Source organism: Polyodon spathula, chromosome 1, assembly GCF_017654505.1.
Source record: "Polyodon spathula isolate WHYD16114869_AA chromosome 1, ASM1765450v1, whole genome shotgun sequence".
Taxonomy (NCBI): Eukaryota; Metazoa; Chordata; class Actinopteri; order Acipenseriformes; family Polyodontidae; genus Polyodon; species Polyodon spathula.
Genome location: NC_054534.1, coordinates 68,829,986 through 68,848,841, shown reverse-complemented (window position 1 = coordinate 68,848,841; position 18,856 = coordinate 68,829,986). Strand labels below are relative to the sequence as shown.

The 18,856-nt window shown below is 39.2% G+C and overlaps 1 protein-coding gene across 1 annotated transcript in view; it reads right to left on the bottom strand.

Moving 5' to 3' along the window:
- LOC121321625 (ADAMTS-like protein 1) overlaps positions 1–18,856 on the bottom strand; it is a 100,159-nt gene that overhangs the window by 40,348 nt on the left and 40,955 nt on the right. The window contains exons 7-13 of the mRNA XM_041260630.1: positions 17,366–17,523; positions 9,324–9,435; positions 8,626–8,764; positions 8,000–8,050; positions 5,938–6,142; positions 1,576–1,723; positions 1,185–1,269 (exon numbers count right to left, since the gene is read on the bottom strand). Coding sequence (XP_041116564.1) covers positions 1,185–1,269; positions 1,576–1,723; positions 5,938–6,142; positions 8,000–8,050; positions 8,626–8,764; positions 9,324–9,435; positions 17,366–17,523 — 898 coding nt within the window. The remainder of the gene's footprint in view (positions 1–1,184; positions 1,270–1,575; positions 1,724–5,937; positions 6,143–7,999; positions 8,051–8,625; positions 8,765–9,323; positions 9,436–17,365; positions 17,524–18,856) is intronic.

The following is an 18,856-nucleotide window of genomic DNA, read 5'->3' as shown; positions in this document are numbered from 1 at the left end:
TGTCCATTTGTTAATGACATGAAAATCGGCAAGTAATATTACATTTGCCTTATCGTACATGCACAAGTCCTAACTAGAATCTGCTTCTGTTTTCAGTTTTCAATAAGAATTTTAGAAAATGTCCCGTGGAGGATTACAGGTTTTGGTCACTCGTCTACACATATTTTTTTATTGTGGAAGCACTTTTTATAAAGGCCACAGTGTCTAACATGCTTGAATATAAATGTCTATAACCCTGTGTGAATGGGAGAGAATGAATCCAAACTATAGATCAACCTCTTGACCTGGAAGGGCGCTAAGTAAGGTTGGTGGTATGCCTTCACAGGGATGGGCTGGCTCGACGGTAGGATGGAACCGGAAGTCGGCCATTTTGGTGAAAGGGCATAACTGTAAGACTGCTGAACAGCTCTACAGTGATAAGCTGTGGTGTGTGCGGTGATTGGATAGTGTGGTGCCGTGCTGATTAGAGGGAGGAGTTTGGCAGTACAAAGGGGATGTGGATACGTGAATGTGGACCCTGATGCTGAAGTTACCAAAACAGACCACTGCTGTTTTTTTTGTTGTATTTGTGTGAGTAGACGGAGACGGATTCAGGAGCTGAAGCTATGGAGCCAGCACTATCATCTATCATGGAAGTAGACCTGCGTGACGGTGTTGTGACGTTGGACATGGTCGTGGACGGGAACGTGGACGGGAACGTTGCCCTTGGGGTGGGGGGGGCCCCGGGGGAGGGGAGGGGGAGGGGACGGGGACGGTGCGCGGCGCGCAGGTCGTGTTGTGTGTGCACTTTGGAACAGTTTTTGGTACTTCAAACCAACTGCAAATTTTCCAATACCATTGCTGGTAGAGGGGAGTGTTATATTTAATTAAAAACTCTGGACTTTTCGTAAATGCACCCATTATTGAGGACATTGGATGATTACCCACACCACTCACATCCTGACATCCTGTAATAAAGTATGTGCGCAGGGGAAGATAGAAATTATAAGTTTGCCAAAGAGCTTAGACAGCAGAGGTGTCTCGAAAGATGTTGGTCACAATCCAAGCTCCTTCTGAAATTCCTGTGAAAAGAAATACTTTGAAATTTTTAAAACACCAAACAGGCTTAAAACAGTAATCACCCATTTTCCAAGAAAAGAAGCAGGAGTTATTTCAGACGAGGTGTTCTTTAACTGTGTACTCACGAGGGTTCCTCAGTCACTGCTGCTCCCTCCTCCAGCTCCTGAGCCTGCTTGAACCAGGGCAGCTTTGCCTCCACCGGGAGCTTCTCTACAATACAGCAGCAAACACCTTAGCAGGGCACCACAGCCCAGTCTCTCACAATCTCTGTTCATCTTTTAAATTCTTTCTATGCTTCATTCGTTTTCAGGCTTCATACATAACTTTAAACACTTTAACAAGGTTATATTTTGAGATAAGAAAAAGGCAAGTAGGCAAAAGCTGAATCGTTTGTAAGAAGCAATGGGACCAATTTACAAACTTAGCAATACCATTTTATTAAAACAGTTACATTTTACAATGCATTAAACAAAAAGCTGATATTGTCAATATCATGGTGCGTTCTTTCCAGCTTACCTTTTGGTTTGTAGCAGGGAATCGTGACGATGCACTCCTCTTTAATATGAGGCTTGGTCTTAGGGTTGCAGCCCCCCGCATGCAGTCCCCTGTGATCGATACAGAGCACCACTCTGTAGCGGAGACCCTGGCCACATGTCACTGTACACTGCAGGGAGCACAGAGTACACAGTCAGATATAACTCTCCACTCGACACCATTGGAAGATGCCTCATATAGAACACAACCAACACAATAGATATTACAAAATCCTGAAAAAGGGTCTTGAACTGGGCCCATTTGTCATTTCAGTTACAAATATATATATGCACAGCATACATTTTCAATTTTCAGTTGGAAAACATTACATTTAAAGGATTGACTTCATACTGAATGCAAAACAAATGCATTGTGTTTAGAAGAGTAACATTTCTGAGAGGTTACCACAGTTAAGAAATGCATTCAAATCTGGTATTTCTTGTCTAAGCTCATGTTCAAGGGCTTTAAAATACAATTGCCAAAATACGCTCTTAAGTGAAATGTGATACAAACAGTATTTTAGATTTTACTTGCAACAATTATCAAATGTATTTCATAATCGTTTCCAAGTCTATGTTGAGTGCAAAGTAATTATATCAAGATAATAAACGTATTGTACTGGTGGTTAAACTATGTTTGTAATATTTCATATTCTACCTTAAATCGTAGTAACAAAGGCTGCAGTCAATTGTTTGAAATGTTAACAATGATGACAATTTTATGACAATTTTAGGAAGGTACAGTGTAAGAAAACTACAATGCAAATACAATGATAACGTCACCTCTCCTTACACGTCATAAGTAAGTTCACAAACGAGAGGAGGCCATTTGGCCCATCTTGCTCGTTTGGTTGTTAGTAGCTTATTGATCCCAGAATCTCATCAAGCAGCTTCTTGAAGGATCCCAGGGTGTCAGCTTCAACAACACTATCATTATCCAGTAGTCTGAGAAAGAATTGCTACTTATGGCGATGGTAAAAAAAAAAAGAAAAAGAAGTGGATTGGCTGGCTGCAAAGTGTTTTATTTATTGCTGCTGCCAAGACAAGCATTTTCCAGGAGTTCAGAATGAAGAATGTATTAGGTCAACAAAATCCTGCATTTTAACAGCCTACAAATCTGACTCGAATGTCTCAGACTGTTTGCTAGAGAGGGAAATGAATAGCACCATAAAAATATGTATCAGCAGTAGTGAAGGAGGTTGCTTTTTACCTTCCACTAATCCCATACAAGGAACCCTCTGGGCTAGCCACTACGCTGCACAATTGTATAGTATCTCAATTGAATATTCACCCACTCTTTTTACTGTTAAAAAAATAAAGCAAAGGTTGAATTTTAATGAAAAAGAGCCCATATGTTTGCTGTTATTTTTTAATTTCAGTGATTTATGTGTGGGGTTTACCTCTGCTGTTAAATTTGTTTCCACAATAACAAGGTTTAGCTAGACAGGGTTATGTGTGTTTTATTTTCTGTCTGAAGAATGTCTCTTTGGTGCAGCTTACAAAGTACTAAACAGACAGGCCAGGAGAAGTAGGCGTTTTGGGCTAATAAGTAAGTTCATTGTCCGACTCTACATCTTTTAAAGAGTAAAACGCTTTCCTTTTTTTTTTTTTTTTTAATTAACTGCAAATATTTCATATAATTGAAAATATAACAGAGTGATAAAGTGACATTTGAAGCTACATTTGAACAGTACATTTGCAAAACTTAAATGTTGTATCCATGCAGTTCTCAAAAACAATTGCAAGACAAACTGTAAAGAAGCTGAACATTCAGCAGGTGGGAGAATTATAATCAAAATATTAGTTTGTAAATAAAATAATGAGCCATATTTAAAAAAAAAAAAAATCAAGGAATGATAATATACCTCTAACCTTCACTAAAACTGTTTAAAAATGTTTGGTGAACTGCAAATAGATACAACAAACCAAAAAGGGCTTTAAAAAAGTTCTTAATAAAACATTCCTTAAAACTGTCATTAAAACTCTAAAGTTCTGTGAGTAGGGCCCAATGTCCTAGTCAGTCCTGCTCTTGCATTTCCACACAAGTACTTCAGAAATAACTTTTATGGTATGTAGAATTGTGAATAGTCTACATACAGACATTCCTCACTCAGAGGGCTTTGAAAGCCTATGACTATTCCTATCAAGAAGTACAGAAATTGATGTACCTGTAGATTACACCGTGTAACAATTTTTTTATTTTTTATTTACAGTATAATCGTAAATCTTGAAAAACTACTCACTTCTAAATCTTTTGTAGTCATTTTTGTATTACTTTAGTATAAATACATGTTAATTTGGATTCATATGTTGTTTTTTTCTGACTTTATGTGAACAAAAAGACACACATTTGCCCATTTTCCCATCGGAAATAGTGATATTTTGAAATATTACTGTCCTGGTCACAAAAGCAAAGTTTGTGGGGAATAATAGCCATTTTCTATACTTTTGAGGCATAAGCAATTAGGAAATAACACTTACTACCCAGGAACAAAAAATGTGTTACATAGTGATCTTATTCAACTTGCCCATTTGGCTTTTCATAAAAATAATTTCTAACTTTTATAAGAATATTACTTACAGATACATGGTACTGCTTTGGGAAGCAATATGGCTCCCTCCTATGCCAATGTATTTAATCGGGAAGTTGGAGGTGTACAATATTTATACGAGTACTACAAATCAGCAGAATGCATTGTTATGGATGAGATACATTGATGACATTTTTTTTCTATGGAAAATGAGACTAAGACTGCATTTCTTAAATTCTTGGAATTTCTGAATATACGTCCTACTATTTAGGTTTACTGCTACTAGAAGCATATTGAAAGTGTAATTCTTAGATGTAAGAATTTCTCTCTCAGAAGGGGGGTTGGAGACTAACCTGTTTCGTAAACCTATTGACCATAATAACACACTCAGAGTGGATATCGTCCATCCTTCATCTTTGAATAAAGGTTTGCCATATTCTTAATTTGTGAGAATAAAAATAAATCTATCAGACGGTAGATCGATTTTGTACTCATGTGTATAAGGTGAAGTTATACAGAGTATGAAAAGAGAAGATTCTCAGAGAAACTACAATTGAAATGTTGATTTATTATTTTTATTTAAGTTAAAAACAAAGACTGGAAAATTGATCTATGATCTATTATGGAGTTACACCTCTACCATCAGCAATTGTGAACTATATTGGGATATTTCTGATCCCGGAGGTAGCCCCCAGTGACGGAAATACCAGTAATTATAAACAGTAGGTGTGCAATATTAGCTACGTGGTTTGGACTTTACATTTAAGAAAATGAAAGATTCCAGAAACAACACATATGGTAAAAGCAATGTCAAGGGTTCGCCTCTATATTGGTCTGTGTCTTACAATTAAAATGTTCCTTTCCAGAAGTACAGTAGACATGTGTAATGCAGATGGTAACTGATTTGACCTAAGTCTCTGTACATTCTGAAGCACGTCTGTCACATCTCGACCTTTGTTTTAGATGTCAGTGGTAATATACAACAGTAGTACAACAGATTAATGGGTACAGAATCCTAGGGTGCCTTTTAATTGTAAAGTGGGACTGGGCTGGAAAATTCTAAATTATTAAATAGGAAAGAATACATTGGGTTGGATTGTTCTGGAAGGTCTTGTGATCATTCCTTGCTGGTTCGTCAGAATTACTCATGTATTCTTCATCATTTTTGAGACTGATCCTCTTGAAATAACAACAAGGAGACTACGGTTTTGGGGCTCATTAGTAAATGTACATTGTCCAATCTTGAATAAGGAAATGTCTGCCTACTTGTAAACCTGTACCATTCACTAAGTGCAGTAAACTGCATAAATAATACACAGCCAATGTGCATTTAAACCATGTGATTGCCATTCACAATTAGTTTACCACTCAAATCTACTCAAATAAAGTGCTTGCGTGATAAGAAAACAAATTAATAACATACTGAATGAGCGAAGTGGCCGGTATCTACAAGTGTAGTTACTTGACACTCTACTGCCAACTCTGCACCTACTATCAGCTCTAGATCAGTCTGGCAGATCTGCCCAGGGTAAGTGCTACATATTACTTGCGCCCATCAAGACAGCATTCCAGAAGTGCCTGGCAGGGCAACCTTTTCAGAGAAGTGAGTCATTACAGACCAAGCTCCAGGCATGAGCTGTGTATTGTGATAAGCAACAGACTTGACAGAATGGTCCAAATCACAGAAACCTTCAACACCAGACAAACTCCTACTCACTTTTAAGGCCATTCTGTATTAATTTGGCCAGTCAATGAATATGTACCATAGTTGACAGTGGTGTTTAGGGACTGAAAGTCTCTCAGAAGTGACTCACCGGGGACCACTCCTGTGCAAGCCACTTGGGGCAGTCAAAGATGTTGCAGGACTGGATGATTGGTATCTTGGGGATGTACATGCACTTCCACTCCTCTACAGGGGTTATGTTGCCCTGGATGTCTTCCTCCACGCAGGACACAGAGCGCCTCTGGATCCCCCCGCCACAAGATATGGAGCAAGCCGTCCACGGGCTGCTCTCCCATCTGACAAAACAACACTGCCCATTACAAACAACGCCTGGCTGGCCAGTCTCATTTGCTTATGTTCGTTATCAATTCTGCTAGCTTATAAGCTTGTTGAATTTGTTCAGAGCTTCAAAGCTTTTTTGTTCCAATTTTTTTAATATATATTCTTTTTTGCAAAACCTGCATTTCTCTAGTCGCTTTAAAATTTTTGTTCCAAATTATTATTTTTTTGGCATTTATAGAGTAAACAGATATAATAAACCATGCAAGTCCCTTCTAAAAAAAAAAATTACAACTGCTTTTGGCATTTTTAAGCAGGCTAAAAAAATGAAATAAAAATGTATAAGATACTTTTAGCATGCATTAGACTACAGATAAAAAATAGCTTGAACTACAAAGCACATCAACAAACTGCTGTTCAGAATTTTCTTTTTGTAAGCAGGTAAGGGATGACAGTTACTTGACATAGCTTTAAAATATATAATACAAACTTGTCATCCCAATTTTCTGTAACCTGATTTTCAAACGCTGGCAATGGGTTTTTCAAAGTCAACTTTTACCATATAACTTTAAAATTAAATGTTTTCTCAGTTAAATTCTAACACTGCTATATATAATTCCACTAATCCTTTCTAGAATTTACTTAATAAATCAATACAATTTGAATACCAAGCTTTGAAAATCAGTAACAGAGATGATGCAGAAGCAGAACAGGCAATATGCAAATTTCTCATAAAAGTTACACTGGCTACGTTTACATGCAAGTTGGAGTCATACCACATGCCATGCTTTAAGTGTTACATTTAAAGTGGTACTGCTGAATTGCAATAGCTGCCTTACATAGACAAGTCTTTACCAGTTTTGTCCAGTTGGACTTGCAGTACTTTTTCGGGAACTTGTTGCTATCCATGCTCTTCAGTTGTCATGTGATTTCCTCGTATCGCAACAACATAGAGCAACCCGAGAGGCTCGGCAGAATAGCATGGCGTTTAAAGCACGCAGATAGCAACAAGTTCTCGACAACGTACAGCAAGGCCATCTGGACAAAACTGGTAAGGACTTGTCTGTGTAACACAGCTATTGTAATTCAGCGGTACCACTTTAAATGTAACACTTAAAGCACGCCATTTGGCACAATTCAAACTTGCTTGTCATTTTCCCCACTGCCTCTGAGAGGTTGGTTCATGTAATAGCGTACATCCAACTCCGGCAAAGCACTAAAAACAACATGCAATGAATAAAAAAGTCATTGCCAAAGCACCAAGACAAAAGCTGCACCAGTCCATAGCACAGATTAGATGACTTTATATATAAAAGAACATTGGAATGGCATTAGTCTCTTCCCTGCCACGGCTACTTGGCATAGAGCATTATGGGCTTGATTCTAAATCTTGACACGTTTCAATCTGCGGGGCTTGTAACCCATATATATGGGAAACCATGGGTACTCATTGAATAACAATGAGTAGAACCATGGTCTGCCAATTAAAATGGCCTGGTCGATAACCATGGAGTGACCATCTTAATAGTTTATAGGAACCATGGGGGAAAAAAACAACAACAACAACAAAAAAAATAATTAGAATACACGTAACAATTCAGAGTAAAAAGCTTTAAGAATCTGGACCAATGTGTAATCGAGATTATTTCAATTTTTTTTGAAGCTGATATTACAGGACACGTAATGGTGCACTTGTGCTTCTGATAATTATTAAACATAATCCCCTTCATACATATTGATATTAAAACTAAGATTTAAAATATTCATTTGGTTTAAAAAATTGACATTCATATTATCACATGTCCGTTTCTTGTAAAACTTCTGTTTACTGCCGAGACTGGCATTCCTTCACATTGATTGGTTGCTGTACGTACCGTGGTAGGGGGTGGTAGAGGTCATAGGGCATGATCTCCTTGTAGCCGTCACTGTTAGGAACAATAATGCCAACCCTCTGAGTAGAAGGTATACACAACAAAATAAACACTAAATGATCACATTACAGTACATGGCCCTACACCTTTTACACAAACATATATACCTAGATTTATTGATGTCATCTTGCACAAGTTACCTCAGATATCACAATCAGCAACAATCGAAAGTGACACTATCAATGGGTTTGCTCCTGAATGATATGCCATGGAAGTGAATACTAAATTAACGGTGCAGTTTAGTCACTACCATTCAAGTAGTTTAGAACAGCTACAGCCAGAATTACACAAAAGTCAAGGGTTATGGCCCTGCAGTATTCAGATGGCACTTTGTAACAGCTATGGCTACAACACAATTTTGATTTAAGCCAAAAAGGTTTTAAAAACACAGATACAGTTTAGGAAAAAAATACAATATTGGGGGTCAGCGTGTTCTAATTTTTTTTTTTTTTTTAATTTAATACATATTTTATAAAGAGATTATAATAGTTAAACTCAGCAGTGCCCTGTAGTACTGTCTTGATGCTTTCTACAATAACCAATAGTATCTATATGAACAGTCCACCTACCTGGCTGGACAGGGGTCCATGTTACACTCCCGTAGCTTTGGTTTGGGTTTGACATTTTCAGGGTAGTAGTGGCAATACTGGTCAGCTACCACGCGTCCACTGCGCAGGTCAAAGCACTCAGCGGAGGTCAGCTGGTATCCTGAAACACACAAGCTTAAAGTACTGGGCACACCTGGCTATGAGTTCTTAAGCTCCTTTGGATGTCATTACCTGAAATTAGGGTGTTTGGTAGTAAACTGGGTGGCAATGTCAAATAAAAACATATGAGTATGTGATCACTACAAATTTAAAATTACTTGAGTCTTTGAATGCTGGTCCAGTGCAGAGTAAACGTGTCCTATTGCTGTAGTCATCATGGCATACATAACTGGTAGGGCTGTTAGTAGGTTAATGTTAAAACCTTAACTTCTTAAAATGTTGTTTAAATCTTTTATACTAAGGTGACCCATTATAGTAAAAAACTGGTTATAAGGTGGCAAGCTCATAACTTCTAATGCTCTTATAATGCTATTTGCATTTGCATTTGCATTATAAGGTGAAACACAATCCTTTACAAAGCCTTCCAACTATATAACAATATACCCACTGCCTCGCTTATGTTTTTTTTCTATGTAGGGTAACATCTGTTTATATATTAAAAAATGCTGTAAAAGTAAAGACTAAATCACAACGATTAGTGGTTTAAAATAGTCTCTTACCTCCACCACAAGTGGCTGAGCATGGAAAGAAATCTGTTTCCCTCCAACGATGGATAATGGGCTGGTAGAAGATGAACTGGACCATGCTGTCTGAGGCACTGACGTAACAGATCTGGAATATCAATCAGGATTATAATGATGGATGATGAAGCACATATTCCCAAAATTATGAGGCCAGAAAACGTCAGGTTATTATCATAACCCTGGTTCCCTGAAACAGAAATGTAGCCATTACCTAATCCTGAATATTATATACCAAAGCTGTTCAGCCGAGCCTGTGACGCAGTCATGCCTGCCCGCAAGGGTATAAAAGGACTGCACGCACAGCGTCATTTTTCCTTCAAGCCTGCTGCAATCATGGACGAAGCAACACTGAAGTTTAATGGTTGCATTTCTATTTCAGGGAATCATGGTTATGATAATAACCTAACATGCCCTTTCAAGTATGAAATGTAACCATTACCTAAAGGGTGAGTATAATAAAGCCATCACAAGGGCAGTATTGAAGAACGAGTGGAATGCTACAAGTTTAAGCTGAGAGACTGCCTTGTTAGTTACCATTAGGAAACCCAGTAACAAGTAGCTAAGGCAAAAAAAATTGAGGGAGAACTCACCTCTATGTCTGTGTTGTAATTGTAGACTCGGAAGCCACCTTTAACACTCTAGTTCTAAAGCCAGAGTTTTGAGGATCCATGACATTTAGTCTGTATAACTTAGTGAAGGTATGAGGAGTAGCCCACACTGCTGCACTGTATATGTCTTTGACAGATGCACCCTGGAATAAAGCCCACAAAGTTGCCATGCTCCTGGTGGAATGGGAAGTTGGCTCGCTCAAAGGCAGTCTGGACTGTATCTCCTATCCTCTTGGACAGCCTCTATTTAGACTGGGCTTGACCATGGAACTTCACCCCATAACAGTCAAAAAATTATTTGGACAGCCTCCAACTTTTCATCCTGTCAACGTAGCATGCCAGGGCCCGCACTAGGCAGAGCATATGAAGCTGTCACACTCTATCAGACTAGAAAGGAAGTGGATGGTAGCGAGCTCAATCATTTTCCTGGATTCTGTAAAAATTAAGCAGGCTTTCGCAATTGATGAATGCAAGGGATGAAATGGAGGGTTTATGAGTGCATCAAGCACCACATTAAGCCTCCAGCGAGAAACAATATCTTTCATAGGTGGCCAAAGCCGCCAAGCTGCATTCAAAAACTGCACCTCCAGGAAGTGAGCTCCTGTGGACACAGAACCAATTTTGATACGGCAATCTGAAAAAACTTTGTCAAATAGGTCCTACAAAAATTACAGTATAACTGCCATCTGACAAATTGTGAGATCAAACGAGGCAGACAGCATGTGTGAAAGATGCCCCACTTGCACCTATACTGGGATCATGTGGACACTGCTCTGGAATTTTGTAGGGTGTCAATAACCCTATTGGACAGACCCAGATGACTCAAATGCAGCTGTTCAAGGGCCAAACCCAGAGCTTCAGGCTCAATGGGTCGGGATGCCATAGGCGCCTGTACTGAGGCAGCTATTGAAGCCTCCACTGACGGAAATTGGGCCAGTCCCAGCTTCTCTGCATAATGTGGTTTAAGCTCTGCCAACAGGGATAGCTTAACCTCTGGCAATTTGCTGTCTTACTCCACGTCCTCAGATGAGAATGCCAGCTCCTGTTTGCCCACCTCTTCAAAGGCGGTGATGGTCAGTACTGTATGTCCTCCTGTTGCCAATCTGTGCTTGTAGCCCCTGGGGCCCCAAGGAATGGCAGTCAGCACCGAATGTTTGCATAGTAACTCTGTGAAATGTTCCTTGGTGGGAAACAGTTACCCCGATATTCTCCATCTGCTCTGAGTCTGCTGATAGCTTGGAACGGCAAATCATCTTCTTCCTTGGGGGAGGAGAAGGTGAGGCAGAGGAGGATAAGGTAGACTGTGAAGATGGCTTTATGTGTGGGCTACTTTCCCGGGTGCGTCGTCCAATCTCCCTTGGCACAGAGCCATGGGGTGAGGATGCAGCCACCTCTCTACCAGAGGGTGATGGAGAAGAGGGCTGTGCAGAAGTGAGGGACACAGAGTGCTCTGTAGAGCTGTGGGAGAGACATTTATCCCACATGCGTTTGGAGTAAAATGCACAAAAAACTCACAGAAACCGCGGTTAGTCAGTGCCTCCTTGTGCTCTGGCCCGAGGCAAGAAGAGCACCTGCTGTGCTCATTTTCAACAGGCAGATTGGCCTTGCATATGTCACAGGGGTAAAGCCCAGGCATTATGAAAGTAGCAATGCAGTGTACAGTAACAATGTACAGGTGCTGCCTCAGTCAGCTTATAAACAGCAAGGAGGCTGATCAAGACCTTAGTACTGGTACGCAGTTACCGCGGGTAGCACTGTACAGCCAAACTGTACAAGCTACTGACAAAGCCACACAGTCAGTACCCACATGAGACTGAGGGAAGCCTGCTTAATAGAGGTACAAACAGCCCTCGTAATAATGATGCAAAGCAGTCACCAAAACGGCAGCGAGATACTGTGGAATGAAACTGCAAGCAATCTCAATCTGAAGCGCTTATCTCAGTCCAGTCCAGCAGCTGTGCGTCTATTTCCGTAAAAAACAAAAACACAAAAAAATCCAACCAGAGAAAAATATTTCTCTACAGTAAACAGTAATAACACAATTACAGTTCAGAAAATAAACGTTTTGTAACTTAAAACAAGAATTTAAATTTAACTCCAGCCAGAGCTAAGCCGTCTGTTAGGAGAGCACAGTCAGTCGACCTATGTTGCTTGATCCATGGGAAGGAGCGATTCAAGCTGCTGGCTTCACGCTAGATACAAGGCCGCTGCAGGACGTAACAAACAGGCTGTAGTGCACAATGTGTGCATAATTTATTTTAAATAAATATATTACAGAGTAAATAAAATATTGCACACGTTAAAATGCAATAATTAACTACAACAACAAGTACTTATCTGATTCCAGACTCCCCGGTCAGGTCAGATCTTGAAAGGAAAAATGGCGCGGAGATCTGTGTGTGCAGCCCTTTTATACCCTCGGGGGCTGGCATGACTGCGTCACAGGTACAGCCAAGCCACTTTGGTATATACTACTCAGGTTTCAGGATCTTTAGGAGGTAAACACCCATTGGGTAATGGTTACATTTTGTACTTGAAAGATAGCTTAGCCTGAGTTTAAAAAAATAAGCAACATTTAGATAAGGCAGAGGAGTCATTTTTTTTTTTTTTTTGTGATTTTATCAAGTTACATGTATGGTATAGGTACATAAAATATGTGCAAGTTGATAGATTTTTTTTTACGAGTTTAGCCATGTGAAGAAATATTTTGAGTGCTAATCAAGGTATTTGTCATAATAGCTCATACTGTTCATTAGTTCCGTTACATTAAAAAACCCACTAGATTTCATAACCCCAAAGTCTCTTTTTCATGTTAGTTGTGAGTCAGTATAAAACAGTGTGTTCCATCAATTCTAGCCTCATATTAAAACTAATCTTTATGATTACTGGTTAGATCCAGAGAGCCCTGCAGGGTCAATGAAAAATTATATCCAATTTGGGTACCCGGAGTTACCAGCCAGTACTGAAATAAAAACTCCCTCTCCCAAAGTTTGGTGACATTCGATACAAAACTGCATTGGTTGGGAATTATAGGAAAGTCGCTGCCACTTTGATGCCGTACATAAAGAATGGAATTCCCAGTCAACCTGGCATTGTTGGAGAGTACACAATTCCTTTACCTTGTCTTTTTTTAAATCAACATTCATGACCCCAGTCCAACATTATTCTAAATTGTACGTTGTGTCGCCACATATCAGATGTGAAATATCGGTCTAGTTTAAACTATGAAGCATCGTGAAGAGCGGTAGTAATTTAGCTGCCACAGCCACAAGGGTTTCATTTAAAATCACTCTGAGTAATGACAACGTATATTTCAAAAGCTGTGACATCTGGGGCCAGACTGGATTCATTTACAGGCATCAATGTCATTGTTTTAACTGCACTGATGACTAAAGTCTTTTCACAAAACAGGGTTAAAAACAGACAATATAAATTTAATTCAACAAAGAAATAACCTTTTTTTTCTACACCATGCTATGAATTTGGATTTATCTTAAAGCAAAGTAAACTTTCCTTTATGAAAATGTCAATATTGTAAGCACAAAAAGTAAACTCTAGTACAATAGTAAAGCATACCTTCACAAACTGACCTGTTACAGTAAAAACATATACAGTACCATACAAGCTACACTGCCAAAAAGTACATTTTACACCAAATTGTATGGAAATTGAAAAACATGAAACTCTAGACTTGATAACATACAAAATCCCAATTACTTAAGAGGGCTTTTTTACAATATTATGGAACTGGAGTTCTGAATAAACAGAACAGTTCTGAAACACTAGACCATAAAATATTGTATATAAGCAATGGGGAAGCACTTGTAAAACATTGAATTAAACATCTTAACAAAGGTTCAAAGGTAATTAGGAGCCCAATCAGTAAAAGACTTGGACCTGCTCCTTGGGTGTCAGTATATCTTGGCCTTCTCTGCCACTTAGGTATTCACGAATCACCTGTCTGCTTTTGCGTGGCAAACATATAAAAATAACTAAGGCATGTGAAAATCCCTAATCTCACACATGAAAGTGACTTTCATTTCCTTGGAGAAATACCACTGAACAAAACAGGTGGCGAACACCTGCCACAAAAAACCCCCCAAAAAACAGCAGAGTATTAAATTAAACCAAGCACACTCACGCTTCCCAAACATAATGGGTGTACAAAAAATAAAGAGGGCGATCTGCAAGGCATAAAACTGATAGAACACCTCCAAAGGCCTGGGAAAGGGAAAAAAACGGCTTTGTTTTTGAGCAGTAACCCTTCATCCTGTCAATCGGCTGCAATACTTATCACACACTGTTTTCAGTGTGAGGACAGCCACTCTGAGTAATGTATGCATGTAGGTGCCTGATCTACTTCCAAAACAAAGCCCTGATATATTGTTGGCCTTATTTTAATCACCTCTATTTGCATTTAATGAAGTGCTTTTGAAAGGTGCCAGACGCATTGAGAACTCAAATTGCCTGTTTATACTCATTGGGTCAGCTTCAAGCCAGTAAATGGATTCGGTAATAAGAAAGGACAGTTTTGAGAAAATGCCCTTACATATTATTTATTTAAAGTCTGCTTTCAAATAAAAATGTATGTCCTTGCTCTGCTGTTCGGGGGAAGTCAAGCTGTTTTAGGCAAATTTACATAAAACATAATTTGTTAAATTGCTTTTGGAATTCATTCAGGAAGAGATTCAGAAAGTTGCTTTTAAAATCAATCCTGTAGCCAGGAAGTTGAGAGAATTTCTACTGCCAGATTCTTTTTCTACTGCTAATATTTTGCCATGGATGATGCACACCTGTGAGGAGATGCCAGTCAAGATACCCATGGACCACTTAATCTGTCAAAGTGAGTGCCAACAGGCTCACAAGTGATAATCCATTCCCTAAATGTGAAAGTGAAGTCAGCTGTTAAAACCGGCTTCTTGAAGTGCTTTCAAACTGGTTACAGACATAAAAAAAAAAAATCTTAAGGTTTTGGAGCGGCAACAAACGCACTTGATTAAATGAATACTAATAACTTAGCACTGAGTGAAACGTTTTTTTTGTTTAAGATACATTCCTTGTTTGTGAAAAGTGCTCAATTCCCCTAAAAGCAAGCCCCAAGCCTGTCCTGGCAATGGAAACCCAGAATAATACAATACAGCTACAGAGTCTCTGTGTATAAACAAAAAAGACAGAGGGCCTAAACTGGAAATGAGTGAAAAGGCAAAGGCAATTTTCTGAAAAGAATAAGTAAACAAATTCATGTCCAAAAGTATTAAATACAAAACTATACAATACAATACAATTTGCTTTTATGTAGCGTTCTTCATGCGAAACATCCCAGGGTGCTTTACAATAAAAAAAAAATGAAAAAAAACTATAAAAAAAAGTCATTGGCCAATCAATCTAGCTCAGAAATAAGCTAATGCAAACAAATATGTTTTTAAATTTGATTTAAAATATTCAACTGTGCCAGCATTCCTGATACGACTTGGGATGGAGTTCCAAAGGCAGGGAGTAGAACAACGAAAGGTCCCTGCACCTCGTGATTTTAGACAACTTCTAGGAACTACTAAAAATTCTGAATTCACTGTCCTCAAGGTGTGACTCTGAGCATAATGTACCAACAGTTCCTGTAAATATAAAGACCCAAAACCATGAAGGGCCTTAAAAGTAGTAAGCAGAATTTTATAGGCAATTCTGAATTGAACAGTAAGCCAGTGCAGTGGTTTAAGAAAAAATACCAAAAAAATGTATTTAAAACACCTTCCTACATTTAACCAAGTTGTTTCTTGCAGGTATTATACTGCTAAAATTTATTTATTCCTTTCAGAACTGTTCTTTAAAATACTGTATGCTCCTTAATGTTACATGCAACTTCAACTTAAACAAAGAAGAAACCCACAAAAAAAGCACAGTATTGTTTCACTGCAATGTGTTAAGGGTACCCAAAGTTACCCTGATAAGCCAGTTTATTTAGTTATAGTTTAATGGATTAAATCATTTAAAGAAATTAGCCAAAATCGTCTTTATCTACTACTTATTTTATCAGACTCGTAGCAGTGCATTAACTGAGGGTTGGAATGTGAAGTGAAAACACACAAATGCAGGTGCACAGGTGTTTTAGTTAAACTGCTGTAATACAAGACTTAAAATCCAGGCGTTATGGGAACATGCAACCCTTCACTCACATGACAGACCTGTACTGTATATTATTTTATAGGCCTGGAGTTAGAAGTAATTGCAACAGTACCCTGCAATCCACCATAACCAGCACTAGACCATCAAATCCAGGTCCATAAGCCCAGCGATATTAAAACAGTTTTGCTGCAGCGTCAGCGTTGATGAGACTGTGCTAGTTTATATACATTAAGGACCAAGCCCAATGTAGTTCAATGTATTTATATTGTCTAGAGTGCATGTACAGCATACACTCCAGAAAGGCGTTTTGTTAAATGAAACTCGACCAAAAAAGAAATAAAATGCATATCTACTAACAGTGGAAAATTTGCTGAAATCTGCAAAAACATTACCACAAGTATTCCAGATAAGACTTGGAATATAGATAAGCCACAGCTGGGTTTTATTGGACGATTTTACAACAATATACACAAATACATACACACACACACACTCTAACTTCATTATAACGACCCACCCTGGGACCTGGAGAAATGTTCGTTATATCAAGTTGTTCACTATAATAGGGCTTGGCAATTTGCTGTATAAGAATAATGAAGAAACGCCCAAAATTGTATTGAACATCTTTATACAATAGTTCTTTTAAAGTCAACTTCACATTAATCAATTACATGCCCTTTCTCTTGAAAACCATACCCTGTGTAGATTGCTTCATATTTTTTGTGTTTTTCTCAATGCACGCTGTTTCAATCTTGTTACCTCCTCATGTCTGTTGCCATGGTTGCAGTTTGGGTGAAGATAGCAACAGTTCCATATGTCACACATGATTCGCGCTACAATAGGTTATCTACAAATCAGCCTTAGCTTCAAATTAGCCTATCAAGGTCTTCATTTTCACTGAGAGAATAACACATTCACACTGGAGAAAGTTCTGTGTCAGTCACTATCGAGATGGTTTTATTAGGGTACATTTTGTAAAAGTGAATGTTATAGGGCTAATTTCCATTGAAACAAAAGGTTCTTGCTGCTTGGATTGTTATAAAAGGGTTTGTTACGGTGAAGTTAGACTTGTGTGTTTGTATGTGTTTGTGTTTGTGTGTGTGTGTGTGTGTGTGTGTGTGTTTGTATATGTTTGTTTGTGTGTGTGTGTGTGTGTTTTATATTACACTGTAATTGAGGGTGTTAGTAAAATAAGAAAATCTCCTAGTCTGAAATGAATGCTTGTGAAGACTTTTGTGCAATTATTCTGCAACAATCATGAGAATTTGATATACATACACATATTCTTACCTTCACAGTGAAGTCTGCACCAAGAGGGCCACTCATCCTTAGTATCTCCTTGTCTGGAAACTTCTGGAAGTCCACAGTTGTGTTGTCAATGTGGTGAGACCCGGTAGTGCTGAGGCTGTTCTCTCCTTCTTGACCTTGTAGAGTCTTAGTTTCTAAATCTAAAAATGAAAACATTCGTTTGGCATACATTTATAGTTTTCTATGTAATTTAAAGTTCACAGGGTGGCAGCAGGGGCTACGTAGAGAGTTTCCTCTTAAAGTGGACTGCTTCCGCTGAGCGGCCCCGTGGGATAAGATAGAATAGGAAAGAGGGATCTCGTCACGCTGGAGCTGTGCTGGGATGAGGCGCTGCCTCCAAGGCTGGTTGTCCCGGCAACCTGACATACCCTGAAAACACATAATAGACGTCCAGCTCACTGTGCATGTCGACAGAAAGAGGAAGGAAAGAGCAAGGTGTTAGGTTAGTTTGGGATTCGACCGCTAAGAGCTAGAGCAGGCCATGTCCCGAATTCGATTAAGGGAATTATAGAAGAGCCTCATCCCGGAGAGGCAAAGTACGGTGCTGAGATACACAGTATGCCCGGAGGTTCCCTCAAACTCACGTGGTGAGAACCTCCCTTAAAGGAGGCTCGTGGGTGTTGCGTCTAACACGAGGATGGGAAAGTGAGTCTCACTACCCCCCCAAAAGATGGACCCCCGGCTCCCCATAGAACCCCACATCTGTGGGATGAACAAAGACGTGCTACGCATCACCTGTACTAGAATGAAAACATACAAAACTATGAATTTACACCTTCCGCTCAGTGGTGAGGAAAAACCCCCTTCATTAGGAGGAAACCTGGTGGTCCAGGCGGTCACATAGCCCCACTCCAGGCATACCAACTATTCTTTGGTGGGCTGCGATGATGTCGGAAACTGACGAACAAATGTAGCCCTCTAGTGCTGACGATGTCCAGCACCCCATGTTCTTTATAAGATGTTGATTGATGTAAGCTTTAGTTGCTGAAGTGGATGGTCCAATCCTGAAAGAGTGGGGAGTATAGAATTGAGGTGGTAGCCCTGCTTTAGAGATGAGGGTGGCTAGGTTCCTGGTTACCAATGAGTGTGAATTGTTGATGAACAGAGGATCCGATGGGAGAAAAGGTTTCTTTCAGGAGATCTACCTTGACATGGATGTATATGGACATATCATGGAGTTAAGTTTGGAAAGTTGAATTGTCCTTGGCACAACTAATCCGATTTGGAGGTGCAAAGGAAGATGATGAAGTGGGTGACTGATGGAACAGTAAATTTGGCACATCTCAGGAATCCTAAGGCATAGGGTTTCCATTAGCATATCATCAAAAGAAGATAAACAGCCTCTCAGGAGGATCAGAATCAGCAAGAGGAGAAGGTCTGATGATATAGGTAGCCGAGACATGGAAATGGGGGCTGAAGTTTTTGCTATCACTCCAAGCGTCAGCTGGATTGCTGGAATTGATAATAGGGACA